Source organism: Erpetoichthys calabaricus, chromosome 11 (assembly GCF_900747795.2).
Source record: "Erpetoichthys calabaricus chromosome 11, fErpCal1.3, whole genome shotgun sequence".
Lineage (NCBI taxonomy): Eukaryota > Metazoa > Chordata > Cladistia > Polypteriformes > Polypteridae > Erpetoichthys > Erpetoichthys calabaricus.
Genome location: NC_041404.2, coordinates 135,376,612 through 135,399,345, shown reverse-complemented (window position 1 = coordinate 135,399,345; position 22,734 = coordinate 135,376,612). Strand labels below are relative to the sequence as shown.

Here is a 22,734-nt window from a genome sequence, read left to right as displayed (position 1 = left end):
CAGCGAAGCGGTGGACTGGAGGAGAAGCCGACGAGCGGGCAGCAATCAAACGCCCAAAGGCCTTCGCGTGTATTGGAGTTGGGCCTGCAAGGGCTGGTATGGGGGAGACGCCTTGTCTTGGACCACCGAGGTGTCTTCATTGTAAAGGTACCAGGGAACCAGCCCTTCATAACTGAGGACAATTGCAAACAAGGGAGGGAGACTCCAAGGTAGCCTGTGCGAGTGTGAGTCTTCATGCGTATCTTGTGACAGACCGGTGCCAGTTGTATGTTACATTCTAGTCTTGAAGACTTTTGGGGTCTGTAAACTACCCGGTTAGAAGTTTAGTCTTTATAACAAGTCACCAGTGTGAACTGTTGACATGTAGGTGGAAATGTGCAATGGCTGCCAAGTGCCTTGTGATGGGCTTCACTGCTGAAAGGCCTCTAAGCCAGCACATTCAGTCGCCGCCTGTCACTAAACTGTGTGACTGTGACACGTCGCACACATTCCAGAAATAGGGAAACAGCTATTTAATGCCCTACCTGTATGGTGATTAAGGGTGGCGCAGTAAACACAGAACACAAAATCAAAATGTCATTTTTCTAGCGCAGAAATGTAAAGGAAATCATCATCTCCAAGGAGTCTTGACATTCAAAGCCTTCAATGAGCCATAAATGAAGATCAGGGAGAGAAAAAAAAAAGTATCAACGACTGTAAAAACGAATAACGCAAGTGAAATCATGACGTGTCCCCGGTGCTGTGTGCGGCCTGCCATTGTCCTTCATACTCGAGACTGGAGACGTGTCACATGTGCTGAGTTCACTGCACTCTCTGGATGGGACAATAATAAGGGTCCTGTATGCCTCAGAAATGGCACATTGCTTGGAGCCTGTCCCTCACTGTCCTTTTGTCATGATTATTTGTTACCTTCCCTCCAGAATTCATCTATACACATGCTTTAATAATATATTTTTGTTAGGGTCACTTGCCATAAGGATCACATGGTGTATTTTGTCACTGCTTCCCGCCAGAGCCGGTCAATGCATGAGGTGACATAGGCGGTCACCGCTGGTGTGACTTTGTGTTGCTCACGGAGTCTTGAATGAGGCACATGATCAGCATTGTGAGGGAGCGCCAGTTATGGCACTACGGCCAATGTGGTGCGATTACCTGAGGGTGATCCGGCTCATGGGACCCTCATTATTGAGGACCCGAGTGGCTGGACCAGGCCAAGGGGATGCCCCCGTAACATCAGATAGATGGTCATTGCCAGAGGGTAGGACTGGACTGGACTGCACTGCATGTCTGCAAACCAGGATCCTGAGCTGTTTCATCGTGTGGCGGGTGCAGGAACGCGCTGTACCAGTGCCTGCTCCCCAACCTGACCTGAGTGTGTTGAAGAGTGAGGGAGAGATCCTTTTGGGGTCTCCAGTTTGTTGAAGAGTGGCAGAATAAAGTGTTGAGCTCAGTGTCTTTTAAAGCTGCCGTTCGCCTCCAGTAGTGAAAGTACCAAAGTGGTGGCACCTTACCATCTTAAAATCCGGAATTTATAGGGCACTCCTGGGAACCAAGCATGGAAAGAGTCTGGACTGAGATTTGATGCCATCTCTGTTTGGCAGCAGACCAGGGTGCATGAGAAGGAGCATTGGACCTAACAAATGTCTCCACACACACATATATGTAAGATGCTGACCTTTTGCCCATTCTGTAGGAAATTGTCAAGGATTTGAACTTCTTAATACAGTGATCACACCATACCTATAAGGTGATTTAGGATGACTTTCCTTTTACAGAAATGCCAAGTCTCCACCACTGACTTTGTGCACGGTCTAAAGGTGATCTTTGTATAAATGAAAGGCCTTCTCTTTCTGGCGTCACACACCTCTACGCTGTTGTCAAAGTCTCTCAGCAGTCCAGTAAAGTGTTGGTGGCCCAAAGGACTGCACCCCTATGGCATCATCAGATTTGTAGGGTTTAGTGACCCGACTTTGACAAAAGGGCACAAGCATATGGTGATACTCTGTACACCTGACAGTAATGACCAATCAGTCTGATTATAGGCCATCCAATCTTTGATTTCTTGAACCACTAAAGACCGTGGCACCCCCCCGGCGAGATTTCCTCTTGGATTTTGATTCCTGGAGTTTTGGTTTTCACCTCCCTTGTGGCCAGTTAGTTGCTGTGATATAGCGAGCTTGTGAATCTTACATCACAATTTCAACATTTAAAGGATAAATAGGTAATCTGTTATCTGTGAAATGCTAAGGTCAGGCCATCATTCTTGGTCTTGACTGAAAGCTTATCTGGCCTGGTAACCCTTCATCCACCAGGACACAGTCCATATGTGTTCACACTCTGTTATCAAGTGTACGCATTGTGTTTACTGATCATCGAACGGGACAAACAACTCTCTACTCGGAAAAAGAAGACGAGTGACATCTGCTGAGCGTTAAGCAAGTCACAGACTGCACTTCTACAGGAGGAGGACAACAGAGGTGTGTGTGTGTGTGTGTGTGTGTGCTGACAGATGAGAACAAACTTTGAAAAGCTGCATCGCCGATGTGATCACGGACAAGCTGCACTTTACAAAACTCAGTCTGCACAAAATGGAAGAGTTGACTGTATGTGTGGTCCGCAGGATTTGCGTTAGTCAAGTCACATTGTCAGATTTGAACTGTCACCTGTAAATTACACATGAAGTCCAATATGTCTGTGATGTGCGCAGCTGCTAAACTCCACGATGGTGCGTTAAAGGGGAGCACCGAGGGCAGTACCCCTAATACATGACTTTATACACGTTAACTAAATACACTATAGTATATAGAGAGTATTTTAAAAAAAATGTTGACCTACGATGGTATTTAATTTATGGGTGTTTTTCTAACTGCTATTATTATAATTTCAGTCATATCTTTTACATATACCTGTTTTTATCATTTTATTTTTCTTAAGGCTAACCGTATACTGTTTTAAGATTTTCCCAATTTAGGCAACACCAAAACCTTTTAAAATGCTGCAGAAAATTCAGTAGAAGACACCAATTAAAGTTATTAATAGAAATAAATTGAAGAAAATATAACTGAGTTCGCTGAAACAATAAACTGAATTACAAAACGTACAGAAACCGCCGGTCGTGAAGCTGGAGTCCCAGACGCACTTCCCAAAATCGCCACTAGAGGGGGAAGTCCCGTCACAATCCCCGACTAGCGCGCTCTTTCTGTGGATTCTTTATGTAATGAAAGGTCGATTCTTCACAAAAAACAAGTTCTACAGTAACAATGAAACTCCGTGGAGCACAAGGACACAATGGAGTCGCCTGTAACGTGAAGGCAATCCAAAGCAAACAAGTGCCAAGAATCGTGAGGTCAAAAAACGAAAATCACAAATCGCATAGAAATGACAAAAAGCACAAACTTGTCACCTTCTCCTAAGCGCTTATCCATTGGCTCCATAATCTTGTTTCCTCTTCACTTTTGGGTCATTGCTTTACGTTCAGGTTACTTTCATGTATTGTGTGCTTTGTGTAGTACGCCTTGGTCATGTCCCATGTGTTCTGTGGGTGGTCCCCCACCTGCCAATCACCGCCCTCCACTCTATAAATCCGGAGGGTCTCCCATAGGTCCAGGTGGTCATTCTCTATTAAGTGGTGAAGGGCTTAGAGAGAAAGCCCATTAGGGACAGGGGGTGAGTAGGGGGCCAGAATGGCCAGGCTATGGTGGGTGATTTAGCTGGGTGCACCCTGCTCTTTCTGAAGAGGGATCTTATATGAGCACACCTCTGTTTTATGTCACCATTTTTACAACACGGTGTCCCCATTGCTGCACTGGAATCCTGCATACATACCACAAGGTGAGCGCCCCCTGCTGGCATCACCAACACACCCCTTCCAGAAGCCGCACAAGCTTCTCCTAGATCAGGGGTGGGTAATGTCGGTCCTGGAGGGCCGCAGTGGCTGCAGGTTTTTGTTCATGAGAAGTTAATTATTGCTGGTGAGGCACTTATTGCTCAAGTGACATTTTGACGCTTTATTTTAGTGGTCTCACTTGTTAAGGTTCCCCACCCTCGACTGCTTATTTCAACCTTAAGCTGCTGCATTCTCTGTTTTAATGGCTCCTTGTTAACAATAAGACGTAAATGACAAAGCAGTTCTCCGTCTAACTTGTTTCCATTTATATCTATCTGTGTGTGTTCATCATGCACTGTTTGATTTAATAAAACACTTAATAGAAAATGTGACAGACTGGAAATGATCCTTTAAAGGCTTCAAATCATTTGGACGAGATCCTACGATAGAAGACCTTACATTGCCGAGCAACAAGCCATAAAACGAAATAAGGTCTGAGACTGACAAGGATTGCTTTCTAATTAAGTAATTGGGTTGGCATGAAAAGCTGCAGCCACTGTGACTCTTTAGGACTGACATTGGCCGCCCCTGCCATAGATGGCCTCCCCTCCGGGCGCTGGTGGTCCCGAACAGGCTTAGCTTCAGGTGGATGACATGTTCTGACGTGCAGGTGCTGTGGCTGCTGGCTACAACAGCATTATAAAGGCAACGACCTCCCAAAGGATTCAATGCCAACAATCAGCCATAAGTGACGATCAGAAAAAGTTATCAAAAGGTGGAAAATTGGCAGCAGCGCTGCGAGTGTCCTGTCTGACCTACTCGAGACTCTGACTGGACTGAGTTGGCTCTGAACGCCAGCGGGCCCCTCTTCAGGTACCTACTCTCTCTTTGGTGCCAGTCACAGACCACTGTCTCAGCAGGGTGGGCAGCACAGTGAAGGACTCTGTCTCACACACACACACACACACACTTGTCTCTTCTGTCATCCACTGGCATTAAAGAAGATTACAACAGTCTGGACGAGAACAGGCCATTCAGCCCAACAACGCTCGCCAGTCCTGTCTACTTGAATCTTCTAAAACAACATCAGGTCGAGTTTTTGAAGACCCCCTAAAGTCCTACTGCCCGCCACACTACTTGGCTCCTTATTCCATTGTGCAAAATTGAACTTTCACACAAACATTGGGAAGCTTCTCTTACTTCATACAGAGAACCACAGACACTTGGAAGAAGTGGCACCAAGGACCTGCTTTTTGACCTTCACCGCTCCAGGGAGCCTCTGTGTCCGGTCACGGTGGTCCACTCCTACAAGTACTTTGGGGGGTCCACAGCAATGTCTGGTCTTATAACAAAGAAAAAAACTACAGAAGAACGGCCAGAGCAGACTTCAGAAGACTGCACTCCATCATTAGTGTGGGAAGAGACGTCCTTCACATCTTCTCCAATGTGTGGTGTGCTGGGCTGGTGATGTCACTTCAAAAGAGGCCCAGCACGTCAGTGAGCTAATTAAAAGGGCAGGCTCAGTTATGGAACACACTCTGGACCCCCTGGAGGTCGTAGTGGAGGAGGAGAGAATGAAGACACAACTGAGTGCCATGATGAACAACGCTACACACCAACACCCAGGACTTTCAGACAAGGAATTATTCAGCAGAACTGTGAAAAGAAACGCTACTGGGGGGCTCCTTTGTACCAACAGCAATATGCCTTTATAGCGCCTCACTGGGACTGGGAAGTCACATGTTTACTTTTTTTTTTCTTTAAAGTTTTATTCCTTTTTGGGCTTTCTGGTGTGTTTACAGTCCATCTGGAAAGTATTCCTAGCACTTCATCACTGTTTCCACATTTTGTTATGTTACAGCCTTATTCCAAAATGGATTCAATTCATTTTTTTCCACAGAATTCTATACACAACACCCCATAATAACAACGTGAAAAAAGTTTACTTGAGATTTTTGCAAATTTATTAAAAATAAAACAATTGAGAAATCCCATGTCCATAAGTATTCACAGCCTTTGCCATGAAGCTCCAAATTGAGCTCAGGTGCCTCCTGTTTCCCCTGATCATCCTTGAGATGTTTCTGCAGCTTCATTGGAGTCCACCTGTGGTCAATTCAGTTGACTGGACATGATTTGGAAAGGCACACACCTGTCTATAGAAGGTCCCACAGTTGACAGGTCATGTCAGAGCACAAACCAAGCATGAAGTCAAAGGAATTGTCTGTAGACCTCCGAGACAGGATTGTCTAGAGGCACAAATCTGAGGAAGGTTACAGAAAAATTTCTGCTGCTTTGAAGGTCCCAATGAGCACAGTGGCCTCCATCATCCGTAAGTGGAAGAAGTTCGAAACCACCAGGACTCTTCCTAGAGCTGGCCGGCCATCTAAACTGAGCGATCGGGGGAGAAGGGCCTTAGTCAGGGAGGTGACCAAGAACACCGATGGTCACTCTGTCAGAGCTCCAGAGGTCCTCTGTGGAGAGAGGAGAACCTTCCAGAAGGACAACCATCTCTGCAGCAATCCACCAATCAGGCCTGTATGGTAGAGTGGCCAGATGGAAGCCACTCCTTAGTAAAAGGCACATGGCAGCCCGCCTGGAGTTTGCCAAAAGGCACCTGAAGGACTCTCAGACCATGAGAAAGAAAATTCTCTGGTCTGATGAGACAAAGATTGAACTCTTTGGTGTGAATGCCAGGTGTCACGTTTGGAGGAAACCAGGCACCGCTCATCACCAGGCCAATACCATCCCTACAGTGAAGCATGGTGGTGGCAGCATCATGCTGTGGGGAACTGGGAGACTAGTCAGGATAAAGGGAAAGATGACTGCAGCAATGTACAGAGTCATCCTGGATGAAAACCTGCTCCAGAGCGCTCTTGACCTCAGACTGGGGCGACGGTTCATCTTTCAGCAGGACAACGACCCTAAGCACACAGCCAAGATATCAAAGGAGTGGCTTCAGGACAACTCTGTGAATGTCCTTGAGTGGCCCAGCCAGAGCCCAGACTTGAATCTGATTGAACATCTCTGGAGAGATCTTAAAATGGCTGTGCACCGACGCTTCCCATCCAACCTGATGGAGCTTGAGAGGTGCTGCAAAGAGGAATGGGCCAAACTGGCCAAGGATAGGTGTGCCAAGCTTGTGGCATCACATTCAAAAAGACTTGAGGCTGGAATTGCTGCCAAAGGGGCATCGACAAAGTATTGAGCAAAGGCTGTGAATACTTATGGACATGGGATTTCTCAGTTTGTTTATTTTTAATAAATTTGCAAAAACCTCAAGTAAACCTTTTTCACGTTGTCATTATGGGGTGTTGTGTGTAGAATTCTGAGGAAAAAAATGAATTTAATGCATTTTGGAATAAGGCTGTAACATAACAAAATGTGGACAAAGTGATGAAGCGCTGGGAATACTTTCTGTATGCACTGTATTTATTCATTAGTAGATGTCATGTAATTTTCTAAGCAGGGTCACTGGCCATCCCAGCCTGCACTGGGCACAAGGCAGGAACAAACCCCAGACAGGGTGCCAGTCTAGCGCAGGGCACATACACACACACACGCACAGGGGCCAATTTAGCGTCATTGCTACTTCACCTAACCTGCATGTCTTTGGCCAGGTGGAGAAAACCCAAACCCACACAGACACGGGGAGAACAAGCAATCTCCATGCAGGGAGAATCCAGGAGCAAACCCTGGTCTCCTAACTGGGAGACAGCCATGCTACCACTGCGCAGCCCTAATTAGTAAAATTCACATTTATTTAATGAAATTAAACGTGTAAAATGTATTGGATTATTAACAAGAGAATTTTAATTGTTTTAATCCTGATTACAATGGCTTTAAAAACGATTGCTGTGTGAAAACCAGCAATCCGCTTAGCTTGGGCCGAAACTTTATTTATATATATATATATTTATATATATATATATACACGCGATATTTAATTGTGTCACTTTTCATGTAATCCTCACTCAAACTTTGCTGATTCTATAAATAAGCCAGGCGACTTGTTTGAAATTTCTCCTGCGAATGGCGTACCGCTACAGTTATTTGGTGTATTACTTCAAAGCAGCGAAGAGCAGGGCCAGGGCGATAGAAATTACTGACAACAAATAAAAGAAGGTGCACGCAGAACTCCGTCAAGTGGGCTCTACGTAAACGGGAATATGCGGCTTCCCGTATTGCAAAGAGCGGAAAAAGGCAGTAAGCGGCGACAAGCCCCGCCTCCTGCTGGATGGCGCTACACGGTGCTAGTCGGAGGGCCATCTCCTCTCTGCTTCGATTGGCTCAGACCCGTAGCGTAGCCCGCCCTCTCGCTCAGGCGGCCGCTCATTGGCGGGCAGGCAGAGGCGCTGAGGAGTGATGTCATCGACTTAAGCTTCGGCTCACTGGAGTGTGCGAACAAAGTCCTGCACCTTCACTGCTGGGGGGGAGGGGGGTCGCCTCTTATTTAAGTTTTCATTTTTGAATTTCGTTCAGTCTGTTGGTTGGCCACCGGCCTTTTATTTTTTTCTTTCTTAGTCTTCGGCTATTTGGAGATCAGCTGACACGAAGGATCACATGCAGGAGGCCGCTACGCGAACACTGCTGCACGCCTGTGCGAGATCGCGTTGCACTTTCGCGTGGCTGCACAGCTAAGGGCTCATCGGCCACCCCCTTGTCAAAAAAGGAAGAAGGAAAGTGTAACAGGCGGAGAAACAACCGGGCTGCAAGATCAGGAGCGTCTTAGGAAAGACCGCCGTGCAATCTCCACTGCGACCCCAGCTCTGTTTGATGGTGTCGGAAAGCGAAGAGCTGCCCATTCGGACCTGAGAAGAAGCCGACGGCCAGCCCGTCCTCGATCCCCGGCGCCACGCTCCGTGCGCACCGACTTGCTGCAGGACGTCTCGCTAAAGCTGCTGGGGTCGACCATGTCAAAAAACACAGGTGAGTGCAGCCGGCGACGTTTATTCGTTTTCTGGGCACCAGGACGCCGCGCAATTTGCTTTTGTTTCCCCCTCTTGCGTGAGCGAATGCAGTCAGTGCACGGGAGGCGCGAGCGAATTGTTGCGCAATGGTGCTTGCCCCTTCCCCCCTAAAACACACGCAAAGCGCCCTTTGCAGCAGATAGCCGAGCTTTCCCGGCGTTACGATCTCCTTGAAAGTCTATTTATGTTGCTACGCAACGTAAGGGGGGATTCTGAGCTAGGGATTTTGATTGTAGCGCAGCCGTCCGGATTAAATCACGCATGTGCGCCACTACCGGACTACAGCCTTCCGCAGTGAAATGCGCATGTGCGCCACAGGTACCTATAGCCCGCCCGCCCACGTATTGATAGATCGGTCACTAGGTTACGAACTAAACTCCACCCCCCCAAACCACACGCTTGTCCCGGGTCGGATGAGGTCAGCCTCCTTTTACGGCTTTATAATCCCTTTCGCGCATCTATTAACCCGTGAATGGAGCCCCCGAGGTCACAAGTGAGTGAAGGGGCAAAGGAAAGCGCATGTAATAGAGGGCACCTGCCCTGTGTGTCGCCCCGGTGTCGCTGACAGTCCCCCGCTCAGCTTCTCTTTTCCATTGCTTGTGGTCAGTTCGACGTGTGTGGCGGCTGGTTGGGCTCCTTCCTTAAATGCACTCGTTTCTTTGTGTGTGTCTTTTCCATGTCGCTCCGTCTTCCAGGTCCCCTCCCTGTGCTTATTTATGGCTTTCCAAAGAATCGCAGAGCACGGCCTTGTTTCCATCTTTGGTGATGAATGGCCATTCTTTATTTTTTCTCTTCCTAATCTTTGGACTGTGAATCATTTTTCCTTTTAATACTCCTGGACGATGAGGCTGATTCATGTGCACGTTTTGTTTCCATATATTTTTGACTTTGATCAGAGTCCTGGTGAGGCAGGGGCCTAGTCTGGCAGCATGGGGCACAATGCAGGAAACAGCCAGCCCATTGCACATGTCACCCAGGACCCAGTGTTGAGTCCCTAAGCTGCACCTCCTTTGGGCATCTGGGAGGAAGGGGAGGGCATGCCACTTTCACACAGACACAGATGATGCCAGGTAGCGTACCCGTGACACTCTAGACACGAGACAGCAGCACTTGTGCCACCATGCTGCCCAGATACTGGAGATAATTAGATGGCAAGCATGCTTTTCTGGGGGTTTATGAGCGACCGGGTATTTCGAAGCTCTTATCTCTCTGGCGCTCTCACCTGCTCTTTTGATGCCATGTCTGTCAGGTGCGGCTTCATGGATTTTATTTATTTGTTTTTTTCCGTTTCCTTCCACTACTGTGACTGACTGGCACTTAACTCCTGAAAGGAGGAGACCAGGACGGGTCCACCTGCTGCCCGTGTGCTCCAAGCGCATTCACAGAACAGCATCGTCTTTTGGGCTGTGGTCGGACCCTCTACCATGATCTCGCTGCCCAGAGTGCCAGACGGTGGGCCTTTGACTTTGGGGCTCTCTGAATGGCTTTATGCAGTCACCCCACTTTGCATGCAGGCGCACTTTGCTGTGATTTACGCTTTCTGGACTGTCCGGAGCGTCGGTCAGAGTGAAGCCACAGTGAGGGGTTTGCCAGGCGCACACGAGATGGGGAGAAGGTGGGTGACCCCGTAAAGGGAGAGACCTGCCATCTTACAATCATCCATTTCCATCTTTGGCAGATCAGCCGACATGAAGCTGAAAGCGAGCGCAGAGCCGCCGGTTTTATAAACGTTCGTACCGCGCCCTGACCTGAGCCCCCCAGTGAGTCACGGTATGGACACTAGTCACTGTGTCACCTGGTCACACTCGGTCGACACATTGGTAGCAAATGGCTGGATGAAAACTGAAGTGACGCTTTATGCCTTGTAGTTTTCAGTTACCGGAGGGTATGCGGCCCACCGTTTTGTGCCTGGCTGTGGGAACGAGCCCTGTAGTGGTCCACCGTGCCATGCTGTGCCGTGCTGTGCCACACTGCCTCTTATTCCAGCAGTCCACAAGTATTACGTCTGCTTACTCGTTCCTTATAAGAGTCGGTTGCACTACGTAATGCACGCTATGTGTGACCCCAACACGAGGTGGGCAGCACATGACATTTAGCGATTGTTGACATGACGCGTCACTTCAGCCAGCAGGACTCGCCCCAATATTTGCCTCTGGTCATCGATCTTCAGTTGTGCTACTGAAAGTGTGTGTGTGTGTGAAGCTGACGGAGTGCAGATGGCACACTCCTTAAGGGGGTGATCAGCAGGTTACGGGCGGAGCAAACTGCACGTGGTGCCAGGGGTCCACTAACCCGACTACGCCGTAAAGCAGTGCGCTGCTCCTTTTATTGAAGTCCAACTCCCCGCTTTGTTCTCATGGCCGCCGCCGCCACACGTCCATCATGAAGTGTTGACGAGTAACCCAACACGACATGGCACCCGCGTTTATTCGTATCCCAGCAGCCCCGGTTGTACGGCGAGAAGCCCGCGTAGCTCTATGGCGAGGCTCAAGCACACAGCCAATCAGAAAGGAGCGTGTGGTTTGGTCACAGAAGCCCATTAATAAAGCGTCACTTTAGTTGTCACCGATACATTGAAGTGGTGTGATCAGGTGACACGACGGCCGATTTTCGGGGGCTCGACTTGGTCACAGCATGTGAAGGACCACACACAAGAAAATGGCAACGGGCTCGATGCTTGTTGTCAGATTCGTGGTGACCGATGGTGACATTTTAATGACATCGGGGTGTTTCACCAAACGGGGGCTCCATGAGCGGACCCCCACATGTAAACCTGGATTTTTTTACACGGGGGTCACTCGCCTCGTCCCGGTTTAGTGTGCTCCCATAAATGCACGTGTTGTTACAAAGACCACCAGTCTCCTCAGAATTCTAGAAGAGCATGTGACAAACTGCTTGGGGGGCCACAACCCTGATGCCGCTCGTTATGAGGCCCTTCCTGTGTACTTTCTGGTGTCGCCTAATGGTGACTTTGCTGGGGGGTGTCACTGGGCTTCTTGACGTTTTAAACTGGGCAGGGGGGGTGCCACTTGGACCAGGACCTTTGCAGCTAAACCAGCAGTGTGTGTTAACCCTGGTCATGTGATCTTGTGCCACTCAGCTGGTCCCTTCTGCTCCCCCTCTCTTGGCACTGTTCTGATGCCCGCTCTGTTTATTTAGTCTGCTTCGGCCCAACGTCACTGCGTTCGTCTGTCCGGCCTGAAAATAAAAGTCTCTGCCCGCTCGGCTCACCCGCGCCGCTCGGCTCACTCGCTTCAAAACAAACACTGCCAGGTTGGAGGCCTTCCTGTTGACTTTGTCCTCTGATTGGGTGGATGCTTGTGGTCATGGCAACTGTAGAAGGCCTTCCTATAAAAGTGGCGAGTGCTTCGGTGCCGGCTGGGCATTGTTTGCATTATGTGGGCAGCGGATGAGCGGGTCCCGCTGTCGATGTTCGGAGCGAGCAGACGGAGAAGCTGCTGTGGCGGATGGGCACGGCTCTGCTCTGGGGCTGCTATTTTTAGTGCTCCGGGGGGGACGGGGCAGCTTTGCGGCTCCAAAGTTGTTTTCATGTTTTATTTTTAACAAACACAGCAAAGCTTTAATTTTATTGAGGGGGCGGGGGGGGGGGGGGGTAGAAGCTGCCAGCCAGGCTGAAATGAAAAATGGTGTGCCAGGCCGATGTCTGCTGCCAGCCCTGTGCCATCTGCCGGGTGCCCCCTTGGACGTCGCACGGGTCAGCTGGCAATCGTCTCCTTATCTGGGCAGCCTCATTTGTCCGCCTTTCAGCTTCTTCACGTTGCACTTCTCAAGTCTGCCTGATGTAAATGATTATATAGCGCCTTACAGTCCGCATCAGAAAGCCCCCCGCCTGCTGCTCCTTGTGTGTCCCCCATTGGTGTACGTCGAGTACTTGTGGATGTGCTGCCTTGCATTTAGTGGATGTGTTTATCTGAGGAGACTTTCAGCGGGTCTCCTTCTGAATGCCACCAGTAGGAACCCCCTTGGGGGTCCGGTCCTCGTGTGGAACGCCTGGGAGGTCTGATTTGCCTTTAGCTTACTGACATGGAGGTGAATGTCAAGGTGGCACACGTTTTATTTCCGAGTGTTGTTTGTGAATTGAGGCGTATTTTACTCGACATGGCAGAAAGTGCGCCAGCAGCTCCTGTTGCCATTCTGGCCATGGCACCAAAGAAGAAAACAAACTCGAAGCTGAAGAAGACCGAGCGCAGCATGTCTGACTCGATTGTGAAGGCCGCAGTGGCGTCAGAGGAGCTCCACAGACCCTTTGGCGTGGCTGCCCAGTAGGAATACGACATCTTTCAACAGAGTGGTGAGCCTTGACCACCAGGGGGCGACACTGCTTGCCAAGCATTCCTGTCCTTTCATGTCACATGCGAGGACTCAAACTGTAGGAACGTGGAGTCATTCTGGGCCACCGATGAGGACAGGTGAACCTGTAATGGCGGGCGTTACCATTCGGTGTCTCTGCTGCTTCCTCCCTTACCTGTGGCTGGCGTGACTTTGAGAGTTGGTGCCCAGTTCTGGAGCTTTGCCTCTCGTTTAATGGCTGCATCACAGCTGCTTGTCTCTTCTTCTTTTTTTGATGGCAGAGGGTCTGGTGCTTTTATGTAGAGAAAGCTGCCCCCTCTCTTTATGCCCGTTGGGCACCCAGCTAGCTGGGTATTTTCAAAGACTGTGTGTTCCTATTAAATCCTGTCTGGCCCACCTGCCCACTCTTCATGTGAAGTTTGCATGTTTTGCCCGTGTGTCTCATTTCTCCGTGTCCCATGCCCAAGACAGTGTGTGAGTGACGGTGACCCACCTTATAAACAGTCTTTGCTTGCCCTCTTTGGGACTTGCCAGTGTTTTGACAGGTTACCCCCCCCCCCCCCCCCCTCTAGTGGGCACTTTTGGAACCTGTCTAGTTCCCTACAGTTGGGGGCCATCGTGGTGTGCTCCCGTGACCAACAGTCATGTAGGGTGACATCCCCAGTGACTCAGTCCAGCCAGCTGGTGACTCAGCCTGACTAAACCAGACAGGTCCTTCTAGCAGGCCGTCGTTTTAAAGCCTTCCATGGACCGCAGGAGAGCTGGCAGCGGGCACCTGTGACATGCCAGTCTGAGCAATTGGGGATTGTTCTGCCCAGTTTCAGCAGTTGTTACCTCAGAAGGGTATCCTGATCAGATAAAGGGGTGATCACCACTCATCCAGCTTTAATTGCCAAGATGGGCGCCTGTGTCTGAGGCTAGGAGATGACTTGGACGTTCATCTTGGGGGTCTCCAGATGGCCCTATGAGACGCTGACTCTGGTGTTTTTAAGGGTCTGCCACTTGAACTAGGAGTGGACGAGGAGTTAAAAGGGCGCATCTCGTGGCTCTGCTCCATCGCAGCCCAGTTGTCCTCCAGAGGCGCATGTAGCATGATGGAGCTCGTCAAGTTTTGAATGACCTGCAGGAGGAGCTCAGGGGTTATCAGTCCATCTGGGGTTAGGGCTCCCTCCAAAGACGTGTGCCCAGATTGGCAGGCTAGCAGCCTTAGACAACCCCGTGTGGGTTTGGCTGGCTGCTGTTCCTGGAATGTCCTCCAGGGTTGTCCTTGACGTTTAAAGGCGGCGTGTGACGTCACCAGGGAGGACTCAGCGCTCAGAGGGACGACTCACTAGTAACGACACAAAGAAAAGGACAAGGAATAAAAACTAAACTCGTTTGCTTCAGAGGATTTTGTGAATGGAGTGGGGGGGGTGGGGGAATTCCGAGTGTTTTTTTTTTCCTCTGCACTTCCTGGTTTCTGATGTCAGACTCCGACTGTAAAGCAGATTGGCTGAAGGTGAAGGAGTTTCTTTGATCTTCTAACAGGAGCAGCAGGGTGCCGCTGACACACGACTGGCCCACCCCCCTCCGTGACGGCTTTAGTGCCTCGTGTGCCCGACTTGGGGAGGCCTTCCTTCGGGTGCCCCGTTTCGTTCACACCGCCCCAAAAATGGAGTCTTTTGAAAACGGGCAAAAATGTCAAGTTTGGACCCTCGGTGCACTCTGATTGGCCCGTGCTTATTACGCAGCCCCTCCTCGATGGGGTCCTCCTGCTCATGACGACCTCCCACTCCCTGACTCACTCGTCACTCTTCATGGAAGGAAACTGAATTCCAATATGGGCCATGGGGCTCTCCTGGCTTGCTCTTTGGAGTCTGTTCGCTTTTTCCAAGCTCGGCCCTGTTCTCAGCCCTGTTGAACCCGTGGCTGCAGGTGATTGGCCCCCCAAATCCCTTTGCCTCAAGTGGTCCCTTAGGGTTTCTTCCCACCACGGAGACCAAAGAGCTCCTGTACGGTGCATGCCCAGGGCCACCTTTGTGTGTTACATTCCCAGTGTCCCCTTCACGTGAAGAAGAGTGGTGCGGTGAGGGACACTCGAGCGTTCACAGCGGACCCCTGCGCCTTATTGCGTCGAAGCAAACTCGAGTTCATGGGGGAGATTGTTGAGGTGGCCATTGAAGGGTGGTGGGGTGTGAGGTGCGCTGCTCCATCTTCACCGATGGATCTCCAAAGTCCAAACTAGTGACCGATTTGTAAGTTGGTGCCAGTGCTTGTGGTTGGCCAGTCGGCACCATTCATCATCTGAGCTCCACCCACAGTCGTTCCTGGTTGATTGAAAAGTCCACACCCTGGAGGAGGAGCTAAGAAGTGTAGCGGGTGTCATCAAACGGCCCCCCGTTCCTGTGGTGGGACGACGTCTGTAGTTGAATTAGCTGGGCTTTGATTCCTTTTCTCTACGGCCGCCTCCACACCACTGTCTTTTTCTTTAAAGACACACACACACACCTACACCTATTTGACTCCATTTTACGTTTTGCCCCCAAAACTGAAGACTTTTGAAAACGTCGGCTCTGCGCCACAGCGTGGATGGGTGGAAATGTCAAGTTTGGACTCTCCTTGACCTCTGATTGGCCCGTACTTATTATGTAGCCCCTCCTCGATGGGGTCCTCCTGCTCATGACGACCTCCCATTGCCTGACTCGCTCGTCACTCTTCATGGAAGGAAACCGAATTCCAATATGGCCGACCCCGAGGAGTGGCTTTCCGTTGCGTGCGTTGTGCTACTTAGTCACCCGTATGCATCACAGTTTTGGTTTTTCGTATTCGCCATTGCTGTTCTCCACGTAGGAACACCAGCTGAAAACAAACGTCTGCTGTGGAGGACACGTTCTCTCTGTGTGCGCTTGGTGCTGGCGAGTGGCTCTCGTGCGTTTTTTGGCCATTTTTAGTGTCTTTTGTAAATGACATGAAAGTACAAGTGTGGAGCCGTGCTTGACGCACACTCAAGACTCTCTTTGGTCTCCCCCGATGTCCACCTGGCACAGCTCCGTGTTGAGCTCGCCTGGCGTGCCGCCTCTTTCTAATGGGGGTCCAGTGAAGGAAGTGGTGGGCTGACCCTCCTGGACAAGATGAGAGCTGCTTGAGGTCTTCTCCACTCACGGTGATCACTCGGACTGTGCAATGGTGGATTGTTTGGAGAGATTTGGAAATTGTGAAGACCTCAGAGGTGTGGTGGTCTCACACACACACACACACTTTAGCAACAAGGACCAAAGCACACTAAAAGTGTCTGAGGTTTCCACAAGAGGACATCTTGAGACGAGGTGCCAATCCTCTGCATGCGATTCTGATTGGAGCTGCTGCTTCATGGAGGGCTGCACACACACGGTCCACATTTAGGGTCATTTCAGTCCTATGATGGACGACTTCATCTTTGTCTTGTTCTTCTTCGTCATCTTCTTTAAATTCGTATCTTCCCACTTCTGTGTTTATAGGCCCTGATGTGATTTTTATGGCCAGGTGCCTCTCCTGATGTCCACGCTTCTACAGCATGAAGGACAACAAAACGTAAAGGTGGCCATGTGTGTGTGTGTCGCATCTCCTCTCCTTCATCTGTCTGTGCTGCTGAAATGAAGATCAGATGTCCACATGTGTTTAAAAAGAACAAGATGACACTTTAAACGGGGGGGGGGTACTTACTTTCTCACATGACTAAAGATGGCTGTGTGTGTGTGTGTGTGTGCGCGCACACCGTTGACGCCACAATTCCACATCCATCTTGGCTCAAATCCGTCAAGCTCCAAATTCCCTGACTTGTCGCTCGTCGGGTTACCAAGCAGTTCCTTAGTTCCGTCTCTTCTTCAATTTTATTTCCAGGGGTTTTTGTCCAAACTGATGATTCATTTCATCAGTGTGACACCCCCACGCTCCCACCCAGTGTCTCAGATTTTCGGTGGGTTGCTGTACACCAAGCTGACGGTGCCCTTAAACCGCACAGAGGACTCTGGGAATTGGTGTCTTTACTCTTAATGGGTGGCTAACTGGGACACAACTTAATGGAAGGAATTATGAAGGAGAAGATGGAGCAGCACATGGCAAGGACAGGACAGTCAGAGTGGGGTCAGACCAGGGGGGTCGTTTTTGACTAACAGGCTGGAATTCCATTTGGAGAGTGGAGCAGATGAGATGATTAATGTGGACTTTCAGAGAGCATTTGATAAGGTGCCACCTGAGAGGGTGGGCATCAAACTGAAGGAAGTGGGAAGTCAGGGTGTGGGGTGTAGATGGATGAAGAATTGGCTCAGACACAGGAAGGGTGAAGGTGTGAGGAACCTCATCAGAATTAAGAGTGGTGACCAGCAGGGGCAGTGTAGGGGCCGCTGCTATTGTTAATAAATAGAAATGATTTAGATAGGAGGGCGGCACGGTGGCGCAGTGGGTAGCACTGCTGCCTCGCAGTTGGGAGATCTGGGGACCTGGGTTCGCTTCCCGGGTCCTTCCTGCGTGGAGTTTGCATGTTCTCCCCGTGTCTGCGTGGGTTTCCTCCGGCGCTCTGGTTTCCTCCCACAGTCCAAAGACATGCAGGTTAGGTGGATTGGCGATTTTAAATTGGCCCTAGTGTGTGCTTGGTGTGTGGGTGTGTGTGTGTGTGTGTGTCCTGCGGTGGGTTGGCACCCTGCCCAGGATTGGTTCCTGCCTTGTGCCCTGTGTTGGCAGGGATTGGTTCCAGCAGACCCCCGTGACCCTGTGTTCGGATTCAGCGGGTTGGAAAATGGATGGATGGATTTAGATAGGAATATAAAGAACAAGCTGGTGAATTCTGAAGATGATACCAAGATAGGTGGACGGGCAAACAGTTTGGAATCCGTTATATCATCACAGAGGGACTTGGACAGCAGACAGGCTTGGGGGGATTTGTGGACGATGACATTTAATGTCAGTAAATGTAAAGAATTACACATAGGAAGTCAAAATGTTAGAATATGAGGTTTGAATACACAATGGGGGGGTCAGAAAATCGAGGGTCCAGCTTATGAGAAGATGTAGGAGTCATAGTGGACTCTAAGCTATCGACTTACTGACAGTGTTGAGAAGCCATTAAGAAGGCTAACGGGTTATATAGCGCCTTGATGTGTGAAGTACAAGTCACAGGAGGTTCTGCTCAGGCTCATCTGGAGTCCTGGGGGCAGTGAGGGTCTCCATAAAGACATAGCAGCACTAGATAAGGTCCAGAGAAGAGCGACTAGGCTGATTATGGGGGGCTACAGGGGGTGAGTTAGGAGGAAAGATGAAAAGAGCTGAGCCTGAAGGAGAGGAAGAGGAGTCCTGACTGAAGTGTTTAAAATGATGAAGGGCATCAGTCCAGTGGGTCGATACTCTTATTTTAAAATAACTTCATGACGAACACGGGGACACAGCTGGAAACTTGTGAAGGGCAAAGTTTCACCCAAACATTAGGAAGTTCTTCTTTACAGTGAGAGCCACAGACACTTGGAATAAGCGACCCAGTAGTGTGGTGGGCAGGAGGACTTTAGGGACTTTCAAAACTCGACTTGAAGTTATTTTAGAAGAATGAAGAGGAGAGGACTGGCGAGCTTTGGTGGGCCAAGTGGTCTGCTCTCCTCCTGACTGCTATCTAAGTGCTAGGACTAGATACCCCACTCGGACTTGCATATAAGGGTCTACCAGTAGCACCAGTCTCATGGTTTAGACAATTAGGGGAAATCGAAAGAACGGAGTCGAGAGCTTCTGAAGAGCCACAGTGTTCCTCCAAAGTGCCACAAGAAGCCATACCGCCCATTGGGGCCCTGCAGACTTGACGTTGTTCAGGAGGAGGGAAGAAGAACATTTTGTTCTGAGAGGTTCAGCAGAACCCCTGAGTTAAAAGTGTCCTCATCCAGCACTTCCACCGCCATGGCTACCAAAGAAGCGACCATCACTCCAAAACCAACCTAAAAAAAGTGATTGTACAGTCAGCAGTTATTCACCAGGACAAAGATGGGTGGCCTTTTGGAGGAAGACAAGACCAACGAGTGATGTGCGTGTGGAGGCTGAAGTGACGCTATCAAAGAATGTGAAGCAGCATCGTGGTGTGTGTGTGTGTGAAAAGGGATGGGTGCACTTTGTTGGCATTATGAAGAAGGAGGGGCACCATCTGGAAATCCTGAAGAAACACCTCATGACGTCCACCAGGTAGCTAAAGGACGGTCATTAATAGGTCTTCCGTTAATGGACGATGATCTAAAGCAGCTTCTGGACACCAAAATGACCAAATCAGAGTGGCCATCACAAAGCCCTGACCCGAATCCAGTGGAGAATCGGAGAACTGAACCGAAGAAACGCGTCCAGGCAAAGAAGTCCACAAAGTTGAGCCGATTACAGCAGACCTGTGAGGAGGAATGGCCTCGGGGAACTCGGAGAGAAACTTGTAGAAGGTGACCCCTAAGCATTTGACGCAGGTTAAGAAATGAAAAGGCAAGGCCACCAAATGCTGACCTGCTGTATGGAAACACACTGACAGTCTGACACGGTGGATAAAAGGCAAGATAAATCTGCCATCATCACTACTTCAGGAAAATGCAAAAGAGGCACACGAGGACACCTGAACGGCATCATAGGACCCGGGGGGGGGACAAAACAGAAACACACAGGCATCAGAAACATTGTGGGCCCCTGTGCTCCAGTGCCCATTGTGCCCACATGTTAAGGAGGCCCCACTGACACCAAACACCTGAACTGTCTGGTGATGCCATGTGTGTGTGGTGCTGGGGATTTTCAGTTTGAGAGTTTAAAGCCAAGCTGGATGGAAACTTGCGGCCTCAACAGTATTTGCACGGTGTGTGTGCGTGTGTCACGTTGTGTGTGTGTGTGTGTGTGTGTCTTTTATGATTTCACATGTTCTGAAGGGACATGCAAGTTCAAGAATGTCACTTTACTGGGGACACATGATGGTGAATGTGAACTTTGTCATGGACGCTAAGGGCAGATAAACGAGTAGAGGACTTAAAATCCCCCAGGGTTGCATTTTCTTTCTGTCCCATCACGTCTTGGTTTACATTTATTTGCATGGCAGACCCTTTTCTCCAAAGCGACTTACAAAAGACATAATCAAGTAACTTTGGGCCAGGACCTGTTTGTTTGACAAGCCCCAGCCTCATGTCACCTGGTTGTGTTGGCCTCTTTTGTCTAAGATGCCCCTAATGATGGAGCAGCTCGCACCTTCTGTTCCATTAGGCTGCCGTGTTTAGGTCACCGCTTTATTATTATTGTTATTATTATTAAATACTTTATTAATCTCCAGGGGGAACTTCACACTCTCTCTCTCTCTCATATATCTTGTTCGCTCTGCCCAGCCCCATGCACAATGCAATCCCGTAACCCGGATGATGCTTGTCTGTCTGTCTTTTTTGTTGTTTCTTTGCCGGTTTTTGAGTTGCTTGCCCGTCTCGTTGCTCCGATTCGTTCGTTTTTTCTTTCTGCGCGACTTTGATGACGTCATGTCCTTGCCCTTTCTTGTGAATTGAAAGGACGCGTCCTCGGAGGTGTTGACGTCACACGCTTGCCGGTGTATCTTCCGGAGGCGCTTTTTTTTTTTTTTTTTTTTAAACATGCACTCGGTGCCCTGCACAGGCTTCCGGTGAGTGACGTCACGGGGCACGCCACCTCCTCTCGTCCGCCTCGCCCCGTCCCCAGCGCAGTACCAGCTGCCTATCTTGGCTACCCGCTCCGCCCGCTGGCTTGCCTGCCTAGTTACCGGTGCGGCTGTGCGGCGGCGAAGCCGGAATTGTGTTGTTCGGTTCGATCGAAGCGCGTTGCTTCCGTCTGAGGCATGCCGGGCTGCAGCGGCAGCGTGCCTACGAGGAGCTGGACGTTGTAAGGCTTTTAGTCTTCTGCTTTGGAGCGGGCGCGGGCATTTTTTTTTTTCTGTCTGATTTCTGTGAAGTCCCCCGAAGCCGCTGCATGTTCTCCACTTCCGCTTAAAGGTGTGTCCCGCCCGCGGGGTCGTTTGTGGCAAATCGATGGACAAAAAAGAAGGCAAGTATGACGTGCGGTGTCGCCGGCCGAGCGAGAAGCGCCGTGGCCTACCTGCGGCCGGGGGAGGGGGGGGGGGGGGGGCGGATTGGGGGTGCGCTCAGCTCAGCTAACCGGGGCAGGCAGGGGAGGGCGGGCTGAGACTCCGATTGCGTGTCGGCGGTGACCCCCAGGTGTGTACGCTGGGTGTGCCCGCGCGTGGGCGGCCGGGCTGCGCCTTTGTTCTAACGGACAGGTGCAGGTTGGTGGCTTGGAGTGGCGGGCGATGTGCACTTGCAGGTGCCACTCGTTGATTTTGGGAGCCTGTGAGGTGACTCCGAATAAACGAGTAAAGAAAGCGGACTTTGTGTCGTCGGGAGTCGTCATTACGTCAAAACTTGTAGTCTGGACCTGCTGTGGCAAATTGTGAATGGCACAGAACTTTTACGACCTCCCCGTGAGACCGGGCAAGCTTATGGGGGGGCTACAGAACTGAGGGTGAAGGCTTTGGTCGTTATGGTGGGATGGCAGTGCAGCGATTAACGTTACTGCCCCTCTGAGGCAGGGTTCAGATCTCAGTCCCCCCCAACCCCATATCTGTAGGGGCTTTCTTGGAATCCTTCACCTTCAAAGAGCTGCAGCTGCATTGTGAGGGTCTGTCACAGCCTGCCTGTGATTTGCCCCCAGGTGCTTCCTACCTTCAATCCAGGGCTGCTGGGCACAACCCTCAAACGAGCATGAGAGGCCTTGCCTTGTGTGAGCTTTGTGTGTGTGTGTGTGTGTGTGTGTGTGTGTGTGTGTGTGTGTGTGAGAGCTTTGTGTGTGTGTGTATGTGTGTGTGTGTGTGTGTGTGTGTGAGAGCTTTGTGTGTGTGTGTTGCAGTTGTTTTCCCAATTTATATATTTTTTCCTTTCCTAGCACATTGTTTTTTCTTTCCATGGCATTTCTCTTTATTCACAGGAGCATACCGCTCAATTTCAGGGGTCCTGCCATGTCCACAAGCCCACCCAGGGTTTCAGTGTAGGTTGCAGGTACTTTTCAGCTCTGACCGCACTTGTCCATGCGCTGTGGTTGACCGTCCGGCGATTTATTTAATTGTAAGATTAGTTCAAGTCCAGAGCTATGAGGAGGCCGCTGGCATTGATCCTTTTCATTTTCAGAAAGCTGGGAATGTTTTGGGGCTTTTGGGAATCGTGAAATGAGTTCATGCCACGGGGGTCCCAGTTGTCACCCTGCAGCTGAAATGCGAGGACTCGGCTGGAGTCTCGTTGAGGGCGGATGTCACCCCAATGCCAATTCATTTTTCTGACAGACACACGGAATGAGTGGTGTGGTGGAGTGCAGGTCTTGGGTTGGGGGGTTTGCTGCAGATCCCAACTGGATGTCATTTTGGACCGTCGGGGTGAATCATAGGATGGACAAGCGCGTTGAGACATGTGGCCTGCTCTCGTCACCGTCTTTCTAATGTTGTGAGGATGGGCGAGTCCCTTTAGACGTTTGGGTCCCCGACCCTGAGATTGTCACTTGCGTTTTCTTTATCTGCTGCTTCTTTAGGACCCACACGGCCTGACTGGCATATGATTCACATTGGGTTGCTGTTGTGATGCTTCAGTCATTTCTCCAGCTCATGCCATGTGT

General features: G+C 50.1%; 1 protein-coding gene across 2 annotated transcripts in view; it reads left to right on the top strand.

Moving 5' to 3' along the window:
• Positions 1-130: 130 nt before the first annotated feature.
• Positions 131-22,734, top strand: part of LOC114660954 (dual specificity mitogen-activated protein kinase kinase 3-like) — a 47,908-nt gene continuing 25,304 nt past the window's right edge. The window contains exons 1-2 of one of the 2 annotated variants that reach the window (XM_028813984.2): positions 131-147; positions 8,348-8,752. In XM_028813984.2, the coding sequence (XP_028669817.1) occupies positions 8,737-8,752 (16 nt within the window). In that variant the 5' untranslated portion in view covers positions 131-147; positions 8,348-8,736. Of the gene's footprint in view, positions 148-8,347; positions 8,753-20,826; positions 21,121-22,734 lie in introns of those variants that run through there. The other variant, XM_028813985.2, reaches the window with a different exon arrangement.